This window comes from Syngnathus acus, chromosome 15 (assembly GCF_901709675.1).
Source record: "Syngnathus acus chromosome 15, fSynAcu1.2, whole genome shotgun sequence".
Lineage (NCBI taxonomy): Eukaryota > Metazoa > Chordata > Actinopteri > Syngnathiformes > Syngnathidae > Syngnathus > Syngnathus acus.
In genome coordinates this window covers 2,602,667-2,628,644 of record NC_051100.1, presented here as the reverse complement: position 1 = coordinate 2,628,644, position 25,978 = coordinate 2,602,667, and the positions used below count along the sequence as shown (strand labels likewise).

General features: G+C 44.9%; 1 protein-coding gene across 2 annotated transcripts in view; it reads right to left on the bottom strand.

Moving 5' to 3' along the window:
- meis1b (Meis homeobox 1 b) overlaps positions 1-25,978 on the bottom strand; it is a 55,824-nt gene that overhangs the window by 6,208 nt on the left and 23,638 nt on the right. For both annotated transcript variants that reach the window (XM_037271133.1, XM_037271131.1), the window contains exons 8-9: positions 20,790-20,935; positions 9,524-9,600 (exon numbers count right to left, since the gene is read on the bottom strand). In XM_037271133.1, the coding sequence (XP_037127028.1) occupies positions 9,524-9,600; positions 20,790-20,935 (223 nt within the window). The remainder of the gene's footprint in view (positions 1-9,523; positions 9,601-20,789; positions 20,936-25,978) is intronic.

Genomic DNA, 25,978 nt, shown 5'->3' with positions numbered 1-25,978 from the left:
TTTCACGTCTTAAAAGGGGAGCATTAGCCAAAACTAAGGAAACAAAAAGTCCCCAAGAAAAGGGAGCATTTAAAGGGCCCCATCCCGGAGAGCAGCAGGAGCAGAGAAGCAAAACAAAAGTTTGACCCCTCATTACCGAAGGGACGTGTCTCCTTTTGGATACAAAAGTGCCGGCAAATTAACAGAAAAAACAAACGCGAGATGACACAAGATTAGGCGCCGTTTAGGCTCCCAATAAGGAGAAAAAAAAAAATCTGCACTTTGAGTTATTGGGTTGAGTTATTAGCGTTTTGTGTTTTATGACGAGTCATCAAACTTAGCCGCTGTGTTCCACCCACACGCAAAAACAAATCATTCTGGTAATTTTGTGTCGCCTATTTGTCTCGTGTACATGCTTCAAATTTGGTAGCAAGATAAAAAATCCTGAATTGATTATTTTGTTTGTCTTTCAATGACGGCTTTGAGCCAATTTGCCAAACATGGGTTTTTTTTTTTTTTTATGATAAACGTGGCTACCACGTTTCATGTTGCAATTTGAATTTTCGAAATCATTTGGTGGGAGAGGTTCGCTTCGAAAGATCCTCCTGGAAATGGCACTGAATTCAGCTAAAACGGCAGATTTTTAGTGTCTGGTTGAAATTTAAAAATATTTTTTCAAGGAAATGAACCAAAACGGCAGACTACAAATGTCTTCTGACTTTTCAGACATGGCTTCCAGAAACTTTTTTTTACTACCATTTACTACTTATGATAGATGTCTACCAAATTTCATCTTGCTTAGTCAAACTGGCTTTAGCAAGAATTCCAAAGGGGGGGGGGGCTATGTTTGGAACTTTGTTGGAATAAAATGTGGGGAATTCTGCGTCTGTTTTCGGGGTGTGAGGACAGCAAGGGAGGAATGCGAGAATGGACTGACATGGCAGAGCACCATCAAATGAGGGAACGTCTGGAGTTTTATCACCAACACCCCCCCACCCCAACCAGCCCTCCCTGATGGGGGCCTGTTTCGCTGGGGGAGATATGGGAGCGTCGAAGAGCATTCCTCTAACTCCTCTCCTCTGCGGGCCCTTTACAGAAGGTCAAACGTGGGCCAGTGCTGGCTAACAGTTGACCTCCTACCCCCCCCCCCCCCTCCCATATATATTTTAAAGCCTCCTTTTTATATTCTTTCCTGCGACAAACACACTGATGCAAGACGGAGGAGCTTTTGGCAAGGCGCGCTTCTTCGAAAGCCGAGTGTTTGTTCATCCTAGATTGTGTGGAGATGATATCAAATTTGACGGTATCGTGATGCTTTGCACAATGATATCGATATCACGAAATCTTGCCGTTGGAAGCATACCAAAGCTTACGTTATGCGAGTTGTTAATGATATTGATAACATCACAATACTTTTCTTATATCATAACCGGATGTTGCTTACAATTTTGAAAAGAATATAAATATTGGAGACGTTGCCTCCATCACTGTAATTTGCCACCAATACCAAAAGCTTTTAATGTATTTGCTTTCTGGGGCTGTTTTATCATTCCTTATCATGCCTCCCTTCTCTGGTGGAAAGTGGCGGTCCGGTTTTGACTCATACTGGACACCCCCCCTTCCCCCGCCCACTCCCTCCTCCTGCCAGCTTCCTGTCCCCGACGTGCCCGTATCTGAGGCCAGATGCACCATGGGGCCTGGAACAAAGGAGAAAATGCCTCTCATAATAGCAGCCGGGGGAACGAGAGGCAGAATGACGGACAAAAAAAAAAAGGAAAGCAGACACTCTCACTGCGAGCGTTAACAAGCCGCGGCGAATGAGAAGGCGAGGAGTAAACGGCCAGCTCCTCTTTCACCTTCGCACGACCCCCGAGCCAACCGCACATGCCCGTTGTTTACGGCCTCCCCCAAGGCAAAAAAAACCCAACACAATGAGGCTCACTATTCAAGTGCAGCCACAATAGTTGGGCTATTTTGGCCCAAAACGTGGTGAGAGGGGGTGACCCCAAATAAAAATGGAGTCCCGTAGCCTCGTCGTGGGAGCAAAGCGCCTGGAGTTTGGAGTCCCAGCAGGGGCACACACACAAACACACACACACATGCTGTCCATGTGTTGCGCCACAACTAAGAACGCCATGCGGTCTTTGTTGATGCGCCTCCAGAATACAGAGAGACCTCAACGTTTCAAGGCCTTCAAAGTGTGTACAACTTGGAGAAACACCAACATTTTCGGAGGGGGCGTTTGGTAATACGCCTGGAAGCTGTGGCGCATACTTCAACGTAGCTCCACTTTTTGCCTTTATATTTGGCTTTTGGTACCACGGCAAGGTAAAAAAAAAAAAATGTGAAGAACTAAACTTACTAAAGTACTTCATGTACGTATCAAAAGGAGCAGCACAATGTGAAGCAAAAAATAAGGAAACATTTTTTTTTTTTACTAAAATACCTTTATAATTTTTTTGTGTTAAAAACACATTCTAAACTTCTAAACAGCCCAATTCGAAATGTGGAAATTGGCAGTTAGTTTACAGTACTTTCTTTTTCTTTTTTGAGTATTTTCCCATTATTTCCTATGAGGGAATTTAATTACTTTGGAATCCAAACAAATCAGATTGTGTTTGACTTTTGCAGCAATTTCTCATCCCTGGTCTACAAAGAGACTGGAACTGAGTGCGACTGCCAAGATAATGTCCTATTCTCATGACATCACACACACATGTACTACGCACGCATGCACGGGCGCGCACAGGTGTACGTGCGGCGCACGTGAAATGGCCAATTAAAAGCAAGAAATTGTCTTTTTCATCAGCTGCCTCGGCGCTGTGACCGATCGGGGAGGTAATTTAATAACGAGCTGGTGGAAAGATGCAGATTGGAGATACAAAAGGTTACGCGGCAAGCCCTCTCATTTAAATTCACCAAACACACACACACACACACACACACACTGAGCAGGACTTATTTGCTCTATTTGGGCGCACGCCAACAGAGGTGCAATATGCATATTCAAAATCTCGGAGAGCTGAAAATAACCGTTCGCCACGGCGCGCACACTCCCGTCGGCTGCCATTCAAGGTGATTTAAGAGAGTAAAAAGGAGAAGGCGAGGACTCGGCATGGGTTCTTATCGTGGGCTCGTCAGCGCGCGGATGACATCCATTGTTTGCTCCTCAAACCGCAATTAACGCCTTGCCCACATGTGCTTCCTGCTCCCGCATTAAACTCGCAAACTAACAGTAAACCGGTTAAACCTTTATACTGCCGGGAAAAAGGGGATGATTTATTCGCATAATAGCAGCCGCACATGACAGGATTTAGTAGCGCGCAGTTGAATACAAACATTAACAAAGTGTAAGAAACCAGATAATCAGTCATACTTTATCATCAGGGACAAATATGAATTGACAGCAAAACACACTTGGCCAGAACATAAATCACCATCAAAATACACACATAACAAGGTAAAGAATAACTTACAAGCAGTACTTTTTTTTTTTTGCCGCCATGAATATCGTCATGAAGATATTAGTAGTATCCAGTATTTGTGATTGCTTGATAAGTAATATACTAGAAGACAAAAAAAAAAAGACGCGCACGCCGGCATAAACAAAAGAAACATCTATTGTTTTTTTGACAGATTGATTAACAACATAATGGAGGGAAAATGAGATGAGACACTTCTACAATATTATGCTATCATTAGCAACACTGCTAAAACTGCGCGCACACGTTGATAAAAAAATGCTTTCTTTGAACACGATCTTCAGCTTGTGTCGACTTGCCTTAAACACGGAGGTGTTTGCCCTACAGCATCCCTTCCAGCGCCTCATAACTTCCCGACCTGTTTTACTTTTCGATCACAAAACACCACCTTGAGGCTACACCTGCTTTTCTCTTCATTTGCCTCAAAAATGTCTCCTGTAACAGTTTGTGCGCGATGTGGATAAAATGCCCCAAAAGGTTACAACTAACATGTTGATGCTGCGTCTATATACAGTAAAATATGAGAATGACATCATGTTGTGAATTTGTTATTGGGATTACCATGGCGACCAAAACTGGGCACTTGCCTAACTGCAATCAAGTGGTGTGCGTGTGTGTGTGTCAAGCGAAGACGTGCTGACATCTGTGGGGCGTAGCACTCATCCATTCAGTTTCCTGTTTGTTTTCCGGAATATTCCGAATGGGCCGGAGCTAGCCAATTTTTCTGTCATTCAAAACAAGTCTGTAGAATTTCTTGTATAAAAATTTATTGAAATTAATATGACATAAAATAATAGTAAGAGTAAAGGGTTTCTCAATTATTTTCTGTTATGTTCCCACAGGAAGATTTTTTTTTTTTTTACATCCCCCTGAACTTTCCTCAGTGACTATAAATAGTATCATTTGTCTCTAAAATTATAAACAGTCCATAAAATTGCATCCAAATGATGCCCCCCGAGCCGTGACTGGTTACTACCTGCGCTCTGAGCAATTTTCATTTTCGGTCCACAGAAAGTGGCAACATGGCCAGCAGGATTTGGACTTTTTCGTTCAGAGTCTTAATTCCTTTTTAAGCAGCTGGCTGTCATGAACACAACCGTGCGTCTTTGGACATACATGTGTGTTTGGGGTTGCCCAACTTGTCTTCCCACTCAGTAAACCAGTTTAGCATTCGTTTCACGACACTTCCAATGGACGCCAAACTCAGGCATGGAGGTGCAACGGCGCATGGAGTGTGTGTTTGATAAGTGTGTATCTTCTATGTGTGTGTATGCGAGGGCGGGGGGATTAGTTGACCCTCACAGCAGATCTCACTTTAAAGCCCCTTTTAAATTTCACACTTTTCTTATGTTTCCCCGCACCGCATGCACGTAATCCTCCGCCTACTGTTAGCAGGAGTTGGATCCAACTGTGTGTGTGTGTGTGTGCATGAGATATTGCTCGCATGTATAAACACAGCCAGCAAGGCCTCCTGACTAATAACAGCCTGGCATGAGCCCAGTCAGGTGACCCCTGCCTCACCTAGCAACAAGTCTGCTTGTTAAATCTGTGCACTTTCGTGTGTGTGTTCGCAGTCCGCAGGTAACCCGCTCTACCTCCGTCTATGACAAGCATGATGGTGACAGTGAAATTGGTCATAGCTCCCCCAGATGAATGTAGAAAGCAGACTTAGTCGCAGAGGCCGTGCTAAACAGCGTCGTTATTAATAGCACAAGGAAAATGACAGTATTGGTTTTAATACGCGTGCATGAATTGATAATCTTCACTTCACGGCCAGGCTGTGAGCCGGCGGGCTGGCGCGCCATGAAGATGGAGATGATTTATGAGGAGTGAGGAGAAGAATTCATAACACACACACACAGACACACTCTTGCGCATATGCATACTATTGTCTTTCTATCTTTGTGTGTCACACTTTTCTAACACAGTTCTTCCAAGAGTGGAAATTTTGATGTTCCCCCAACAAAAATATGCACGCGAGTATGTAGACTGACCCAACTTAACTAGAAGTAGGCATCCTCTCATTCCAACACACGCAAGCAAGCCTGAACTCAATGACCAGACTCACCGGACCAGTTGTTTGCACACTGGTCTCGACAACGTGTCCTTTTCACAATCATTGTTATTGCCGGGCTTGATAGCATCAGCCGGGCCGAGGGATTCCCCGGGAGGCGATGTCAAATCCTGATAAACCAGAAGTCACGCTTTTTTTTTTTTAATACAGTAAGACTACAGAAATGTAATAAAACCTGCTCCTCTTCTCTCTTATGACGTCCATCCATTACCAAGACATTTACCGTCAACAACCCTTTCTAAGAAGAGAAGTACAAAGAATGGACAAAAGTATTGGGTCACGCTTGGTGGAGAACTGGATAGATCAACACTGTGTGTTTTTTGTTTAATGCAACTGTGTACATAATAAGAGGTTCTGGTTCTTCCAGAAACGCCATGATGGGCCCCTCCCGTCTTAAGTAGCCTGCGCTCGCTTTCTCCCGGCTCTTAAGATGTTGCTAAAAGCGGCCTTATTGACCAAACAATGGCTCAAACGCCGCCTTTTAAAGGGCCGTGATTAAATTGCGCCCAGGAAGGAGAAACCTGATGACCCTCGCATTGATTTTTACATCAGCGGAGCGTGTAAGCGCAACTTAGGGAAAATCTCCTCGGCTCGTATGTGTGTTTGTTACAATACAAGCGCGGCTTCCTGGTGTGCGAGTGTGTCCCCGCCGCACGTGCCTCATGACACCAAGGAGATGAGAATAATGACAGCACGCAATTGACAACGCAATGAGAAATACTCGCGTGTGGAAGGGAAAAGAACGTCTGCGTGTAATTAAGACGATTGGCTACAGTAGACATTATTGTGGGAAATGCATTACTGGGAGCGGTGAAGTCATCATCGCTCATGCCGCCTTTCTTAGTCGTATACTGTATTTTCTTTTCAATTATTTTCTCAGGGTCAGTTAGGCCAGCGACTGATCACATGACTGCAGGTCCCCTTAAGGACAAGGTGGTGGTGTAAAGTGTTCCCCCCCCCCCCTCCCTGTTCAAAGGGGGAAACCTCCCCGGTGCGGCGGCACCGTGCCAATAATTCATGAGCGAGCTGCGCCCCTTGCCGGCCTTTAGCATTTCTTATTTAATCTGCCGAGCTTTGCGACTGCCGCCGCCTCATCAATAATACACAGCGACGTGTGTTAACACATCTACGCGGCGCCCGAGTGCACGTGAGGGACATGGCGAGCCAGGATGTGTCATAGTTTAAGTTACTTCAATAACATCTTGCCGATCCGAAGAAGCTTGATGATTTCATATTCTTTGTCTATTCTGGTGTTTTGGGATTAAATTGGTTTGATGTGAAAGGATTTTTTTTTTGCAACAAGCGCATTATTTGGATTTAGAGACCACAAGGTTAATGCTAATACATAAAGCGAAATACCATAACATTAATGCGGCCTGCTTCGTGTACAGTATATCAGAATGTCAGTATTGGTGGTCAAGTGAGTGAATGTGTGTGTGTGTGTGTGTGTGTGTGTGTGTGTGTGTGTGTGTGAGTGGCAGCCAGGCAAATTGACTCCACCAAATCAGAGGGTCAGGAGGTAACCATCACCGGGGGTTGCTATGGCGACACCCAATGGCAACAGAGCTTCCAGGGCAGTGCGACAACACCAACATACCAACAAAATGGCAGTGCTCTCTCTCTCTCTCTCTCTTTCTCACTTGCCTCATGTAACCTCCCTTGCGCTTGCTGCTGTTGTGCGCTTTTCTGTCACAGCACATGGAAACACACACAACAACAACACACCCAAACACACATTTTTACAATATGAGGAGGCAGTTGGATCCGAGCGTTGGTTTTTACAGCTAATACCTTCTAGATTAACCACCCTCGTGGACACACGTACCAACAGAGATTACTCTCCCACGATGTACGCATTGTATACACGCCCACCTTGTCTTTAGTCGTTTGAGAATATGCTAAAAAATCATGTACCTGCTTCATTTAGGTGACTTAATATCTTAAAAGCAAGCTCGAAAATGATGGTTCCGGCTCCAAACGCACGACTATCAATTGATTTTCACGTCGTTTCAAAAGGCTGTTTTAAACCAAAATGGCCGACTTCCTATTGAATTTAAGGCATGGATCCTTGAGTCCACCAAATTTTGTTATCTTCCAGCAAAAATGGCGTCGAGGGATAATTTCATGTAATTCTCCAGGGCACGCTACTGAGTGATTTTTTTTGTGTGGGGGGGGTCATCTTCAAGACCACAAAAATAAAAACCTTTTCACCTGCGTTTTGGTGAGCTTTCGGGCATGTTGACGCCTACAAAAGGCAATTCAGGCAGCACACACACTGGCTTTTATCTGTGCTAAAAGAATTGATCCCCTGATGGATTTCAGCGAGGTCACCTGATGTGATAACCTCCACACGGGCTTCCCTGGGGTCCTTATTCCACTCCAATGTGCACGTGTGTGCATGTGCTGAATTCTCCATAGACTGCCTGGCGTGCTAATCTACCGCCTGTCTCTGGAGCTCTTCCCGTTGAACAATGGCGGGCATCATGTTAACATCATTAGAGGGATTAATCTCCTCTCCTCCCTCCTTATCTTCTCCTCTTTCCTTCTTTTCATCTCACTCTGGCTCTCCCTCGCTTGCCACGATTCATTTTTTACAGATCAAATGGGGGCCACGCTTAGCTGGACCGCGCCGGCCCTTTAATTAGCCGCGGCTAATAACGGCAAGTGTGCGCTGATAGGCATCCAATCTGATACGACCACGTGAAGACGACCCTCTTTCTACCTTCTCACCCTGACGCTACCCTCAGGTTAAAGCTAGTTTGAATCAAACTCCACACCCAATTAAAAAAAGAGGCTGCTTCGAGCTAAGCTAACCAAGTAGTGAAGCGTCGTAATGATAATATGTTGAATTTTTAAGCAGGAACACCGCAATCTTCAGAGAAATATTCTCTACAGTCAACGATTTAGAGTCAAGGTGTAAAAGGGAAACAAACCAGTCAGACAGACTGAGATTCAAATCAATTGACAGATACATGTAAATAAACATTTTAAGAAAGGCTCGGATTTGGAAAGTACCAAGAGGAGCTTGTCGCAAAAACACGAGACCCTCATTGTACCTTTTTCTAAAGCTAGCTCAGGTTAAAAGCCTTGTTTTGGGTCAACCTTAGCACCCAATTAAAAAAAAAAAAAGGTTGCTTCAAGCTAAGTCAACCAGCAAGTTGAGAATCTTAATTAAAAAAAAATCTTGAACAGAAAGGCCACAAATCTTCAAAGAAACATCATTAACCGTCAAGAATTTAGGGTAAAGGTAGGAAGGAGAAGGTTTGGGAAAAAAAAATATTCAAATCAGATATCGCCAAATTGGAACAACTTGAAACTACAAAAAAGAATGAATTTCTGAATGATCAGAATTTTGAAATCAGACCTACAGAAGCTTTGATTCGCTAACCAGCTAGTGATAAGTAGTATGATAAATTGTCATGAATTTGTTAATTTCAAGCCTCAGTCTGTGTGATTTTGGTTTTAATGTATTTTTGCTTGCTGAGAGAAAAAAAAAAAAAAAGAACCTGATCTAAATCACAAAAATGCATTTCTAACATGAGCTAATGAAAATGTCGCAGAGACAAGTGGAGCCCAATCAAATATTCATCAACTCCTTTAAAAAAAGGATTTAAATATACGTCATTAAAAACATGAAAACAAGCCCACGTGAAAATCGAGCCTGATCCGTGCGTTAATCACCACAGCTAACTTTCTGCGTGCCCTGATTATTATTATTTTTTAATGCTTTCCGATGCTTGTTTGACTCTTAATTAAAGCTGCTTTTTGGAAAATGACTTGAGGCCATATCTGTTTAGATTGATCCGCACCAGCGTGATTCCGTAAGCCGTGTGTTTCTGTGTTTGGGAACGGGCAGAGGCGGAGGATGGGGGTGGGTTAGGGGGGGCTGATGTCGGAGTGGCGGCATTAATTCCGATCACCGGCAGCCGGCATGGCCTGAGGGAAGGATGAGATCGTACACGCGTGATGCCGAGTGAGCTTCTCTTACCAGTTGTTGACTTGTAGGATGGTGAGGCCCGTGTCTTGTGCCAGCTGCTTCTTCTGTTCTTCTGACGGGTACGGATGCTTTAGGAAAAAGAAAATATGCACACTTTAGTTTACTTCCTATCAAGGGAGGGGCTTATTTGATCTGATAGGCTCGAATGCTGCCTCAGTGTTACATCATGAATGGAATACTTTGTGTAAATCTAAAATTCTCTGATTGTTTGGAAAATGGGCTTAGATTGCCAAGTCCAAAGACGTTTTGAGAACTTTCCTACTTCTTAAAAGATCGACAGGAATGTATGCATATATTTGAGCCTGTACCGTTCTGTGTATCATTCTTGATTAGAGAAAATCAATAATAAATTCAAACTTGTTTTTTTATTTTTTTATTTTAAGAAAAATCATTGAAGATGTATGTTGTATCATCACCCTACCCTAAGGTTCAAATAAATTATTAAACGACTCAAATTAATACAACATTCATGCCCGATATTTGCGGTTCGCCTTGAGTGTGACTGGACGGAGAAGTTAAGGAACTTGGCTAAATTTGCACTTGTTTGGATGTTCCTATTAGGAAGTATGAAAAGAAATCATTCTTAAATGTGAAATTACACTTGCTCTTTTTGTATTTCAACATAGAAGAGAACACTCGAGGTCTGTCCTTTCAATTCATATTTAAAACATGACACGTGTGTGAACTGACACAGTGTGAGCTCATACACAAAGCACACAACAATCAGACGTGTAAAATTGGTGTGGCGCCAGCATGTTTATTTCCGTTTTTTTTAGCCTTTCATGCCACATAATGAACAGGACTGTGTTTTGTTTGAAGGGCGGCAGACAGCAGAGAGGGGAGACTCACTCTCTTTTTTTTTTTTTTTTCCGCTTCCAGCATTCCCCTTGTCCATGTGATGGGCTGTGGGGAAGGAGGAGGAGTGGGAGGGGGAATACATGGAGGCTAATTCCATGCAGTAAGTTATAATTGCATTGTCGCCTCCAGCCAAAATGCTGTCCACCCTGTTTGTGTATTCGAGCAGCATGTTTGAGTCACGATAGTTTGCCAACAACATCAATAATACTATTTTATTGGATTTATCAACTCGGACAAACTGATTTAGATTTTCAATGAGCGGTGTGGTGCGTTCAAGTCTAAAGTTAAGATGAAGACGACTACGCTAGAATTTAACGCTAAATGTTAACTAGCCACAGATTAGCTAGCTGCCATACGCTTGCGATCAAAAAGTCAAGGTTTATAAAAACGGTATTCTTTATATGACCATACCTTGTATTTTCTATGTCTATATTGTTTTATGAACGAGTGACAGAGTTTGACATACTACCTCATTAGCTATCTGCACTATATTTATTTAGTTAGGGTCCTTGCCCTTTAACGTCGCATATTTTGTTTGGTAACTTGGTATGAGGTGTACAGCATGCTCTATATCAGAAAATCGTATTGTGTAAAAATCAGACCGATTCAACCACAAGTTACGCAATGATGGCAGATACGAGGCGCCGCTCTGCCGCCCGCGTGCTTCACAAGTCATAAAACACCATTGTTCAGGCTTTTGCTTGCTGTCCATTAATACAAAAAGATGCGCCGCTAGCATGTCGGTGCTCGTCATGTGAGCGTTGGCTATGTCGTCCACTCGTTAAAACAAAAACCAAATGCGGGGGTCAAGAAGAAAAGGGGAGGGGTCCATGCCACAGGCTACAACGCAGAACAAATGTAGCCTGTTTGCATGGCTACGCTTTGCATGCGGATACACATCTCACGCCTCCTTATTCTAGACCGGACGTTCTAAAATTCTTAAAAGTCGTGAACCAGCTTGAACATGCAGACCGTCCCTCCAACTGGTTGTAGCTAAAATTGCTGCTGATCCCGACTCTAAACTAAACTGAGATTTAGGGACAGGTTGCCAGACATCTACGACTCTGTGAGGAAAAACATTATGCTCATTACTCATCCTAGTCATCTTAAGTTAGCAAACAGAATGACTCGAGTCCATGTAAATAGTGAAAACCCGCCCCAGAATTTTCTCAAAGAACACAACACACAATGTTTTTATCCTCCCCTCTTGCTTTTGCAGCGAGCCAAATGAAGTCCAATCCGTCACAACTGCGAAGTTTTAATAAGGTGTGTAATGCAGCGTCTCCTAATGGCCTTTGGCTTGGAATCGGCGTGCCGAGAGAGTGAGAGCGGGAGCGTGTTCTTGAGAGCAGCAGATGGAAAGTTTCGGCGCATCCTCCCCTCCTCCTTCCCATTCCCTCTGCTCTATCTTAATGATATGTCTTCTCCAAATATACAAGCGCTTTCATGAGAACTCACAGCCTGCTCGCTGCAAGCATGTGGCCGCCAGGACGCGAGGGAGGCTTATGTTTTCCCTCATCTTATCAGTCCGACCCTGTGCTATTTTGCGTGTTAATATAAGTAAGTGGGTCTTTGCCAAATCAAACTACAATGGGGGAGGGAAGGGTCAGACCTTCGCCGAGCCCTTTGCAGAGTCACAGCTCATGTGTATGTTGGAGTTTTGAGATTCACTAGAAGAAAAAAGAAAGCGAGACAAGTCCCAATAGTGGGATATTTTTGTCCAATCAGATTTCAGCCTGTATGTGTTGCTCTGGTAATCTTATCTGGCCAGGGCCTGCAGAATCAGTAATGCAGGCCAGTTACGCATTAGCAAACTAGTTCAGATTCAAAATTCGTCCTCGCAACAATAACACCAGCGTTTTTCCAGCATCCGATTGGCTGCCTGGATTTCCGATGAGTGTGATTTATTGTATTGAAATATTTTATGTGATTGTCATGTTATTAGAAAAATATGGATCCTTTCTGCCTCAGTCTTCCATTGCCTTAACATATTAATGGAAGAAAAAAAAAAAAATCCACTCATAACGTTTAAATGATTATGACAAAAAACAATGTGCCAAATGTTCTTAATGCTGTGATAAAAAACACTCTTTTCCCTAAAGGGAGGAAAAGTGTCACAAGTTAAAAAGCGGCGGTGATGCTCCAGTTTACAGTGAGGAGGAGGATTATTTCGCCAACGTCTTCATCTCGCCGTGTCAGCACAAACAAAAAACCCCCGAGGAGCACCAAAAATACACTTTGACAAGAAACATAAGCGCTGATGTCGCTAAATCCAGTCAACTTCGCAACCGGCTGTGATGTGCAAAATGGCAAACATGAACACTTTTTTTTTATTCGCCGTACGACAGCTCCTTGTGTGGTGAACTCCATTTTTGGTGGGTGTACAATGCCAGTCATGTGATCATTTAAACGGCACTCGCAGAATTTGTCGTGCTCTACCAACGCGCAATGCTAAATTTCTTAGCAAGCTACAAATTTCTGCCTGGGCCGTGACCCCTTTTACACCGGAGTGACCCCGGAGGATCAAAACGTTGTTACGCTAACAAGCGCTAGCTTGCCGCTAATGGTCATCTTGGAACGACTTTTGTATACAATCAACAAGCGGGATGTTGATTCCTGCTTGTTGACTTGGCGGGCGAGCGACAAGCCGAGCAGCGGGCCCGCTCCCAGACGGCTAATCCGGTGGGGGGGGGTTTGGCCCGAGGGTTAGCTACACACACACATTCACGAACGTACTGTTTACTGCAAGAGCTGCCAGGCCGGTATGAGGTTGCTTTAAATATTTGGGGAGGTGAGCACATTGTTATGCCAAAACTCTGAGCAAGTGCAGACTTTCCGACATACTGAGCTGTGCGTACTCCCTAAATTTGCTTCCTGTTCAGTCGTTGTCTCGTTGAGACACAAGCTTGCAAGGTAACGGATTAAAAACATTGTAAATGTTCCCGTTAAATTATTTCCTGTTAAAATAATTGTACTTTTACTAGAGTACTTTTTTCAGGTTCAGTATACGAGACATCCAACAGCATTCCATTGACTTACTTAGGAAAGTTGGAGGGTGGGAGTGTGTGTGTGTGTGGGGGGGGGGGGGGGGGGGGGGGGGGGGGGGGTTTGGGGTGTTAGAAAAAAAAATGGCATAAAGAGAAACAAAAAAAATGAGGGAACAAAACAAAAACAAACTAATTTCCTTTGATTGGTGCTTTCTCAAAAGCAGAATAACAAGACACTCCAAAAAAATAATAACACTGCAGACAAAAAAAAATTACATAAACATCTCTGAGCTTGTAACATGAATAATTCAACAATTGGCACTTTGTCATCGAGTGCCTCTTCATTTCTCCTGGAGATAAAGGCGGGCAAACAGATGTTTTCACACATTAATGAGCGCTTTTCCTCGCAAAAAAAACAAAAAAACAGCTTTTGTTGGTTTAGGGAATTCCCTCAATGCGGCGGCCTTATGGGAAACAAATGGAGTTAGCGGCGTGTGGAAAGCGTAGCTCATCTTGGGTAATTGATCCTCATCGCCGGCGTTTGTCTAATTCACATTCTGTGCCGTGCGAAATCGGGTTTCGCAGCTTTGGGAAGTGCCAAAGTACAAACACGGATTTATTTTTACTTGCGTATTTAGCCTCGCTACTTTCATCACCGGGGGTGGGCCGAGCTTTTCGCTACACCTGCCGCCCCTTTATGGCGCGCCGGCGGACTGCTCGTCGGAGTGCGCCTGATGAGCCGGGGCTAATTCAAGGGGTGATTATGTAGTTTGCTGGACCACTAAACCTCTTTAAGCTGGTAATTACTGCCTATTTGAGCGAAGGGGGGGGGGCACTCCAAAAGGCATTGGTGAACGGCAGCCACAGCTGGAGGTGCGACGCCACTGCCGCCTTGGAGGAGGGGGTGGCCATGAGGGTGGAGGGCAACAGTGGGATGCCTTCGTATTTATAGCCCCGCCCCCTCCACTTGGTTCATAGAAATTACTTTATTGTTGTTGATTGTCATTTATTTCACTCGACTATGAGAGGGGGGAAACGTGCCAAAAGTCGATCCCCGACAGGAAGCAATTTGGGCACACTCTAATAACCGTGGCGATATTATTACATTATTAGCATAATTAGCCTTTTGCCCCTGATGGTTTAATTACAAAGTCAGCTTTGGGGAGGGTGAATAAAGCTGAAAAGTTAGTGAGGTAATTTCACAATTGCGCCCCGATGCTCGGTGACGTCTCATTCATCTCTACACGGTAGATCCTTTCACCTGCCCGTGCCCTCTTCCATCCATCGCTTCTATATTTAGCTTTTTGCTAGCTTTCACACGCTACAAGACTCCTTCCCTCTCCCCCCTCTTTTATTTTCCTTCCATTTGCCTCCTCCCTCCTCTTGTTAAGTTTCCATTAAGTGCCCGAGCTGGGCCTTCTTTCTCCTCCTCCTGCTCATCTTCTCCATCAGTGCACCACTATGACAAATCAATGAGCTAATCCGTCGTAACAAACAAGTGAGCAGCACTTGCTTCACCTCCCGATTGCAGGACGGAGGTGAAGCGTGCAAGGTGTTTACAATAAGACATAAGACCACTCGATTTAGTTGGGGGGGGAGGAAACTGGAAAATAACATCAAGTGAGGAAAATGTCGTGCTTTTCTCTTTTCCACCATCATGACGTGCTGTTTGTCTACATTCACCACAGGCTTGGCTGAATACAAAAATCCTCACACAACACTGAAAACATGCACACAAATTAGTGCACACACACATAATCTTTCAATTATCACTAAAGCAGGGCGTACGGTGACATCTACATCACAGTTCTAAGATTCTGGGTTCCACTTTGGGCTTGGGCCTTTTTTCATTGTGTTGGATTAAAAATGCAATAGAACAAGTCACATTGGAATGGTTTCAAATGAAATAGAGGAATTGAATGGGACACAGATCGCTGGATTAGAAAATAAAACAATGGAAGAGCTATTTTTTTCATATGAGTTGAGTCAACGGGGACACACAAGCCCGTTGATGAACGAGCATGCTGATTATAAGCGTGTCAAAATGGCTGCATCCATCACAAGCAGAAATAACATAAGTGACACACACACACACACACACACGCAGGACATGCGGGGATGTGGCCATATAAGTAAGTCCAAGGCATCGAGTTGCTGACTCCAGCCAGAAAAGAGATCCGACAATCCCGCGGATCACCAAAACAGCCTTAATGGATAGCGGCTAACAGCTAGCGCTAATGTGATTTCACACTGAAGCAGAGTTAATATATTGCTGGCTGAACACAACCAAGCTACACATACACCCACACACACTAAGGCTATGTTAAACTTTCTTCAAAGCCGCTGAACTTAATTTAAAGCGTTTTGATGTAAAACTGCTGATTTGATAAATAAAAGTAGCCAAAAAGTGCTTCATCCATTTTACAACTTAACTGAAGCTTGGCAAGGAAAATGCTGGAATTTGGGTGAGTAACTGGATAAAGGATCAGACCAGTCCATGTTCTTACAATTTTGCAATATGTACCAAAATCCTGCCACATTATTGCAGTTCACTAATCAACTAGATATGTTTTCCGGAAATTAAATATTCCTTTTTTATTTGATGATGTCATTATTTCTCAGTGATTAATAACATCTTAATGACAAATTTGCAGAAAGTGCAAAGTCAACTTAGATTTGTTGAGGCTTGAGGAGGTCTCTAAAAATATGCTAAACTGGATATTTTGATAGACACAAGCTAACTTGTGACAGTATTTTCCAAACTTGGACTTGCCACACACTCTCCAATACCACAGCGATGGTGGGGAACTCCGCATCCCACCCACGCGCTGATGTCACGGTTGAGTGTGCGTGTGTATCTGCTGTAATGCATTAGCGCCCAACAGAGAATAATTTGTCATTTTAGAGTTATTCGTTTTTTTTCCCTCCATGAAACCCATACACACATAAACACTCATACACAAACGTACACGCTGGCAAGTTGATAGCACACAGTTGATAATGAAAGTGAGCAAAAAGTGTGAAAAAGCGTGTGTGTATGACACCATTAATCACATCGGTGATTATGAGTACACACACGCAAAACTTATTAGGATACGTCAACATGGTGGCTCTGTTGCATTTCATAATCATATGTAATATTAGGTTTTTTTTTCGCTTTGTGTGGGAGAGGTCAGGCAGCGCCTCGGAGCGAGGGTCCATTCTGACCTCTTGCTCGGGTTACCAAATATGCTTCCGTAAAAAAAGAGATCATCCATCATTCTGTCCATCAATCAGAGAACAGATGGCCTTTCATGTAATCTGTCGGGACCCCTCTGCACTGGTCATAGCACTACCCCCGATCCCAGTCACCATCACTACTAAGACGCCACACTGAATCACTCCCGGTTGCATACAAACTCCCAAGGGTCACTATTTGGCAAAGATGGCTCATCATGCTATTGTTTTTTTTTTTTTTTTGATGCTTTAACAAAAGCGAGCGTTTGTGCATGCGTGTGTGTGAGGAGGTCAGTCAACAAAAAAAGATGCCCCCCCTTGTCTGCCTTTGGTCTCTAGGGCCTGTCAAGAGGGATAATTGATGATGTTTTCATTATAAGGTGTGGGCCAATGTGGGGGTTGGGGGCAACGAAATGAGCGCACATATGTACGTGTGTGTGTGTGTGTGTCAGAAGTTGACTCAGCTGCCTTCCTTGCTTGACACCAAGTGGCGTCTGCTACCTTTAATTTGGGCTGGGAGTTAGTCGTAAACCCAAATCTCTGAATCTATATAAAAGGTTGATTGTTATTGTCATCAATGGTTTCCCTAAACAACAATGACATTCAAATAAAAATGTTGCTTCATGATCAAACATGAACACCTGGAATGTTGCAGGAATTAAAAAGTGGCAATTTTTCGAGTACAAAGAGTTCAATTGTTACAATAATGAATTTGGATTTTTGAGAATGAAGTTTTTTTTTAAAATCTCAACCAAACACACCAAGCTGAAAAGTCGTAATTTGCAAGTCTAATAATAAAAAGATGAATTTACTCTTGTGTAATTATCCTGTGGCACCCAAACTGGTTTGCAAACTGCACATAAATTATTTTTAAACTTGAAAAATGTTTTCATCCGCAATAAACTTCCACTAATCGATAAAATTGATAAATCGCCCCCCGTGCGGCTTGACGCCGTGGACGGTGCAACACACACAGACCGACAAACAAACACAGGCAGTGTAAGTCATAAACATCCCGGCGGCATTTTCAGCGCCTCACAGAAAGCATCTGAGAGCGAGCAAAGAACGACGACTTGTTCTCTGATGTCACGGCCGTCACGCCAGGCCGCTGGCGCAAGCGCGCCGCCGTCTGTCAACTCTTTCAAATGCGTAAAGCGCTGGCGCCTTCGATTCTGACAGCCACTTAGGCTCCATTAAGATTGTAATCGCGTAGGGAGGAGGAGACATGACTGCGCTGCGAAGCGCAGCACGCGGCGAGATGGACATTGCGTCTTTGTTTGTCTTTGACGGGAGCTCAAGACGGATGAACGGTCAGCTGATGTGCTGTCTCGTCGCTCTGATGAGACAACAACAATCATGCGGCAAGCAGCACTGAGACACGTGGGACAGACTTTGGATAAAGTCTTAGAATGGGAGGCCCGAAAACGTTTGTCAAAAGGTTTCTATTTTAAGGGTCAACGGCCTTTGACTCAATTGGACACATTGTGGCATTTTGAAGATGGCTAAATGGCAGAATTAAAGGATGAAGTGGCGTTTCTAAGAATAAAAAGACGCGATTTTAGAAAAATCACTTTTAAGAGTTAGATAAAAAAAAAAAAATGGACCAGAAATATCTCCCTCCCACCCCCCGGAGTCAACATTTGGGACTTTCCAGCACTGCGCAATGCAGCATTCCAAATTTCTTGGTAAAATGAAGAATTAAGATTTGGGAGGAACGACAACAGGGTGGAGTGATGAAGAGTATTTTTGTCCACGAGGTCAGCGTTTGTTCATGAGTACAAAGCGACGCTATTTGAAGGGCGAACTGATGATCTTGCCCCAGGTGACCGTTGTGATGACATGTTCAGGCTCCAGCAATAAACAGCCTCAGACTGACGCCGTCTGAGGCCGACTTTGGAAGCCCGCGGGAGAGCTCGGCATAACTGCGTCTCGAGAATTACACGTCACCAACAGTGACGAATGGCAACGACAACGGATGCTAATTTCTTGCTAAGGGGCGCGTTTTACTTGAAAGTGCTGAGTTTCTGCCGAAATGTGCGAGACGAAGACGTTCACCAAAACAGCAATAATAAAAACAGGACTAGCTTATGATTTTACCTTGAAAGTATAGTCCGCTAATCCAATTCACTTATCAATAAAACTTCCCAAATGATATAAGAGTTGTTCCATGGCTTTTCTGCCAGTGCCTGAACGAATGATGTCGCTTTTCACAAAACCTCACTTTGTGTGCGGTTAAATTAGCCTCTAATTGTATTAACGGTGGATTATGCCTTCCAGTTGGATTTTTTTTGGAATACGCTCTTGGTGCGTTTTATACGTTTTAAATGGGAGAAAAGGAGGCGGGGAGGGGGAGGGCGGGTCGCCGAGCCGGCTTGGCTCCGTTTACGAGCTGCGATCGCGGCTGCCTCTCGTTACAGCGACTGTGTGTACAAATAGGCAGGGAGCTCAGCCAGCAATGGGAGTGTTAGCGATAATGTGTACGAGATCGCGGCGCAGTCTGCCAGCTAACACGCTAACACCACCGCCCCTCCCTGGTGGAGGCAGGCAGCCATGAACGTGAATAACAGTTGGGGGGGGGGGGCGTGCTTGTGAATTCCATCTAATTACTCCATCACATAATTTCACAAATTGCCTTTTCAGAGGGGAGAGGAGCGCGGATCACGGGGCGCGTCGGGGGATCGGAGGCCCGAGCTTTCATTTACTTCTCATTTCTTGTTAAATTAAACAAGAAAATACCATTTGGATGAAAGCAAAGGGGGTTAGGGGCAGCAGGGTGTACATTCCAAATGCATGATGGGATGCTTTGAAGAGGGTTTCCTACCTCAGAGGCCAGCGAGGCAGCTCTGATACTTATGCCAAGGCTTTGCAGGCATCGGGTCACTCTTCACCATCTCGCAACCAAAAATTTGGGTCCTTTTTTTTTTCAGGTTCTATATGTGGTTCATTTTCAAATCTACGTATGCAAGTTTTCTTCAAATCGAAAATCTGATGCGGAAACAGCTGGCTCGACGCCTCCTGCCATCTCCTGGCAGCTTCATCCTGCCACCCACCTTCTCTTCCACTCATGCACAACAGCGACTCCCCTGAGGGGGCAGCAATGGGGGGAGTGGTGTGCCCACTGCTCTAGTCTAGTTTTGCTGTATCAACATCTTCTCCTGCATGCGTGCTCAATTATTAAATACACTTGAAAGATAATGGGGGGTTTGTTGGTGTGCATGTATCCAATTGGTGTAAGAGAAAAAGCAGCAGCTGAGACACTGAAGCGACTCGTAAGTGTGGCATTAACTGGAAAGCAGTGCGATTAAAATGATGGCGATACAATAAAAATGATGCGTGCCATAAAAGCGGGCGGAAGCAGTTATTCACACATTACTGCCAGATAGCTTTGAACTGTCACTTCCATGGAATCATGAAATAAAAGGAATAAGACTGGAACCTTGAGGTAAAAAGGCAGGAGAAAGAAATCACGATAAGGAGAAGAATTAGTGACGTTTGCGTCTTTATCTCCAAGCACACGCACGAAGGAGCAGTTGTCCGCCACTGGCCACGCCCACACTCACATGGACAATCGAGTTTTCACCCGACCCCAATCTGCCGCCATTAATTTGCCGTTATTTCTTGGGCGTTTAGATCGAGATTGTAAATCAAGCCTCGTGTGCTGAGGGGACGAATCTCGCCCGCAGTGTTGGCGTGACATTTTGGGTTGGATGAGTTCAAGTGTAAAGATGAACTCCATCAAGGCCTCACTGAGTAAGGAAATGCCCCGGTGTGATCTTGTGGTCCGCAGCCGCCGCAGCTGCTATCAGCACATCACAAGGTGCTTCTCACAGTTTTAAGTCTCCTTAAAAGAATGACATGTTTGTTTTTAATAAGTGCTCTGTTAAAGCGTCCCCACAAGCCACTAGCCCGTGGGGGCGCGTCTCGCTCCGAGCAGATGCCAACACAAGCGTGTGTTTATAAACGAGAGGTGCAGCGTGACAGTCGGAAAAGATGATGAAGAATGAGCGAGCTGTGATCAGGCGGGCATTGATGTGTTGTTTGGCGTGCAAAAAACCAAAGCGGCTGCTGTTCTCACACGAAATGCAATGCTGAGAGCAACTGAGGACCAACGTGTTGGATGTTATATATGAAAGGGGATGGCCATTTTAAAGTCATGACTTGTGTTATGATATTAGTGGTGTTCGATCCAAACTCACCGTTAGGTGCTGGAAGAGCCACGCCCGCATGATGTTGGTGGCCACCTTAGGGAAGATGCCCCTCTTCTTGTTACGTTTCTTTTCCTTATCCGGGTCGTCGTCGTCGCCCGTGCTCGGCGAGGCCACACTGTTGTCCAGGCCGTCGCCTGTAAAAAAAAAAAATCAAAAAAGGCGAGACATTAGAAGCACCATTTGTTGACGTCAAGCACCTCAAAGGGCGATAAAATAGCGATTGGGGGGGGGGCTTTGTAGGCAAACGCTACAATAGCCCAAAGTGAATAGCGCGCATCACAACCGCATTCATTTTTAATACTTTTATAAATATCCCTGCCTTTCATAACCCCCACAGTCAAAACATGGCGCGCATCCCAGCACAAAGGACTTGTAAGGTCGCATTTCCCCACTCAGCCATCCTGGCCCGCAGAATTGAAACTGACAGAGAGATTTAGTCTTTATTATCCTTCATGTGGAGGAGGAGGAGGGGGGGGCATAGAATAGTTATTCCGCCATTTGACTCGCGCTAGAAAACAGTAACACGTCAGTACAAAAGGGGAGACTGCCAAATAAAAGGTAGCGCGGAAAAAAACGGCGCTAACAAAGCTAGCTGCTTTTCATAACAATGGCGTCACGGGTGCTTACAGCAACCTGTAGGGCTTCGATAAGGCGCTATATTAAGGCCAGTTCACCTCACCTGAGGGGGAAGACGGCTTAAAACGGGTTGGGGGGGCTTTCAAAGGCTTTTTTTTCCCCTTTACATTCACGCATATACTGTACCTATATATATACGCGCACATCTCACCAATTACTGTTAGCGCTCTGTATGAGCCTAATTGTTGCTATCAGTATTCAAAATAAGAAGGCAGACGGCATTCATCAAAGAAACGCTATGAGCGGTAAACAAGCGACTGAGCTGAGCTGCGAGCGCGGCGGGGGGGGAAAAACACAAATAAAAAGCGCCGCGAGAATCGGCTGCGGTTATTTATTGATTACACACAAAGCACTTTTAAAGCGGGCTCGGCTTCCGGCGGCGCGGGAGCGACACCTCGCTAAACCTCGAGCACATTGATAATTAATGGGGATGTTGGCGCTAATCCGGCTGGAGATGACTTTTTTCCACGCCCGCCGCCATCAGCGGAATAATCAGCGGCCTAAAACCTGGGGCCTTTGCTCCCCATTACCTCGGGCAAAAGAATTCCTGAAAGCGTGCCTGCGGGGCACCTGAATTATACACGCCATTAGGATAGCGAGCGCGCCCGGATCAGCACTGCCAGCTCCCGCAACACCGAGATGCATATGCGCACATATGGAGAGCTTTTTAATGAAGTCGCAGTGATAAAACAAGGTTCCACAGACACAGGTGCGAACATTAATAATGCACACATGCGCAAGAAAATGGCGGCCAGGCAACACGAAAAGGTTTCCCGCTTGGAGAGTAACTCGAAGCTGGGCTCTGCACCTCTCAATATGTCTGATTGGTTCTGGTTCCAGGAACCACAAGTATCAAATAGCGCAAGAGCAGATCCGAAGAACCCCCAAATCAACCATAATAGAATTTGCACACTAAAACTACAATTCCCAGAATGCAACACCAGGTTAGAGCTAATAAAGAAAGTGTTCTGTTGTCAACATTTCTTTAAGAGTAAATTTTAAGTTCAGACATCGCGCATGCGTACGGGCGGGCGGGTCCGTCCGTCCGTGCGGCCGAGGCGTTTGTAATCCAAGAGCAGATTTTCATTGGAAGCAAATGCTCAGAATCCGCTGTAAAGAGCAGCTCATGTTCAGCAAAGCCTACAATAACAAACCCAAGGGCTCGTCCCGTGCGAGTTGGGAAAACAGAAGCAAATGGCGCGCTGGCAACGGCGAGCCACTGAGCCAGCGAGCGAGGAAAGGGGGGGAGGGAGGCAATCATGGGATGGGAAGTATAGCAAACGACGCATTTAAAGATGCTTACCTAGTTTTTGTTTCTTTCTCTAGTATGTAATGTGTTTATAAAGACACATTTTCAACTCAAAGCCTTCTTCCTAACCCGGGTTATGATCCAGTTTTGGTTTCGCTTATGCTTCTGGTTACCACGGAGGAAGCGCCGTCAATTTTATTGGCATTTCTATTCTGGCTGCAATTTGATACCAATCACCTCCGCCAGGTCTGGGGCTAATTTCTGCCGAAGGGAAGCGTGGCGGCTGCTTCGGCAAGAGGAAGCGGAGGAGGAAGTGCAAAGGGGGGGAGGGAAAGTGGTTGACATGTTGAGGAAGTGTTGCCATAATTAAAATTTGAAAATAGAGGTCCAGCAAGGGTTAAGGCTCCAAACATTCAAGATGGCCGGCCTTACGCCAAAATGTCCCAAACACACTCAAGACACCCAAGACATGAAAACAACCAGGAAGAAGAAGAAGAGGTTGAAGAAGGGCCGAATCAATGAAGGGTGGTGCTTGGCCATGGGGGTGTGAGGCTTCGTGTGTGTGCGTGTATGTGTGTGTGTGCAACATGCATGCATGCATGCATAGATGTGCATTGGTCTGTGAGCGTGCGTCCTTTTCTTTATGCATGTGTGTTTCCAAGCACGGCAGTTGTGTGTGTGTGTGTGTGTGTGTGTGTGTGTGTGTGTGTGTGTGTGTGTGTGTGTGTGTGTGTGTGTGGCAATTAAGGAGCAGGCCAGTGACTGGAAGGAGCCAGGGGCAATTGAAATGCCCCGGGGCCAACCAAGGGAAAGAATATTTTATCAGTCGCCTCACACGCTGAAGTACACACAGACACACACACACACACACACACACACACACACACACACACACACACACACACATTGCGAGCAAACAGATAATGACGTAAAAAGTAGGTTAGTCTTGGCCGTGTTTGGCCGAGCATTTCCACTGGCGTCGTTAGCATTAGCCGCTTCCATGCTAATTCGGCGGCAGTAGCTTTTATTCATTGTTTTTTATTCCCGATTCCTTATGAAATATTTTTTTTTGTCAGAAAAAGGATGTTTCAAATCATTTGGAAAAGGAAGAGGGGGGAAATTAATAATTTTTTTGTGTAAAAAAAAAATGCTATCAGCAATCAAGTGGTGGGTTAGTAACAAAGACTAAACAGTTTTGGGGGATTTGTATCTGACGCTTTGAGATAATCAACAAAATATTTAAAAATATTAGATTTTTTTTTTTTTTAATCCGGCCATATATTGGATTTGAAACAACAGCAGCACAATACAAATTGCGCTTGGACATAAAAGCGCTATCAAGACGACTAATGACGCTTCATATCTTTAGCGTTACGTCTTAAGGCGAACGCTGACATTATCGGTTGCTATCTGGGCTAATCTGTTATGATCTGATTACAAGCCGTGGCTCGCGCCGCGCCACGTCGGAGGTGTGGAACGTTTTTTTCCACCGCCTGGAAATATGAACAGCCGCCAATTTCTGTCACTCGGTCATGTGTGAAAGCGTGCCGTCTTGCTCGCGGTGCCCCGTGGGAGAATTATGACATTTAAGCTTTCTAATATATCCATTTGTTTGCTCCAGAGTGCCAAACGCGCAAAGGGTGATGAATATTAGCTTTGTGCCAGATGTCATGAGCATGAGAATCGTTTAGTTTATGAAGGGGATGTCAGTTGGAGATTTTATGGAGCGTATTTTGGATTTAAGAGGGAAGAAGTCACGCGAAGGCTCATTTCTGCTTTGTCAAGTGACCTCTACCGAGCTTGTCTTACATAACGGCGCGCCAGACCGGGCCGGGACGAGACGCGGGCCCCGGGGCCTCACTATCAGGTTCCACGCGCTGGACTCTCGTGTAGCAGGTGAGACGGCCGGCCGAAATCCAGGTGCTGCTCACAGAGGCAACATTCACGCGGTGGAGGAAAATCAGAACCAGCTTGGTTTTTCTTCCAGCTCACGTGTGACTTTTTCTTGGCAACCGCATGCGATCAAATCTGGAAAAGATCGGATGTAGGAAGCGGTGTTGAAAACCCGTCGAGACTGATCAAACGATGGAAGATCATTTACGATTGAACGCTTCTGATTGCAAAATAGCGCAATGTGAACACTGAACAAAAAAAAAAAAATGTCTCCATTGCCAAACGGCGCATTCCCAGCAATCCTCGTTGGGCTCACAAGAAGAAGGGGGGGGGGGGGGGGGGAATAAGTGACGGTTATTGTAGTCAGGCCATTCAGAAGCTCTAAAGCTGGGGGCTGGGATGGGTGTGGGGGGGCGCTTACAAGGGGGGACCCTCCCATCTGCCAAATATTCTGAACATGCTGGAATTCCTAGTTGATTCCAAAGCGAAGCTAGAATTTCAAAAGCATCTCTCCTTTTACGGCACCCAAAAAAATAAATCTTATTTTCTTCCCGGGATGTTCCACAAGACAACGTTCCAAAAATGGCTACGAAATGTATTCCAAAAACAAAACACACTTGGACACAAAACACTCTGAGTAACCAAAACGTTTTTTTTGGGAGGAGAGGCGAGAGAAATTCACCCCCGCCTCCACAACATTGGGCGCATAATGACATGCGCTGCGGACAAAACAAGACGGCGGCGCGGCACCGCGCAGCACGGCTCGTCTAGACTTTCCCTTCCTGCCCGCGCCAGGGAGCCACGCCACTATTTTGGGATCGCAATGCAGTGGGATCCCATCCCAATGCCAGGATAGAGTTCACTAAGCGGAACATAAAAACAAACAAAAAAGATGCAGTGGAGTTGTTGTGACACCAAAAAATAAAGTGCAACGGGGTCAAGTTCACGTCACCGCTGAGTCACAAATAAGACATGTTGTGCTTGAAAGTGGATTTTTGTAGGCCACTGTAAACAATGCCTTTAAATTTCAAACACTTTTGACGAGTAGTGGAAATTCGCTTGTTTCACACAGAGACCCTGCAAAACCATCAAGTGCAGCTCTTAAACAGACATGAACGGGAGGCAGTGAAGTGCTTTTGTGCGTGCAGCAAAAGGTCGGCTGATGTGCGTGTTTGTGTGCGTTATCACTGAATGTAGGTCAACACTATTTCGGTATATCGTCACGACATAATGCCTGTTAAGGAATTCAGATTAAACCCACATCAAATGCATGGCTCTTCTCATGGCTATGACAATGGAAAGTGTGTGTGTGTGTGGGGGGGGGGCTGTTGACATCGCCATAGGTGACGGCAAAAAATGTCAGCGTAAATGTGACTGCTCTCTCGGTGCCATTTCCCCC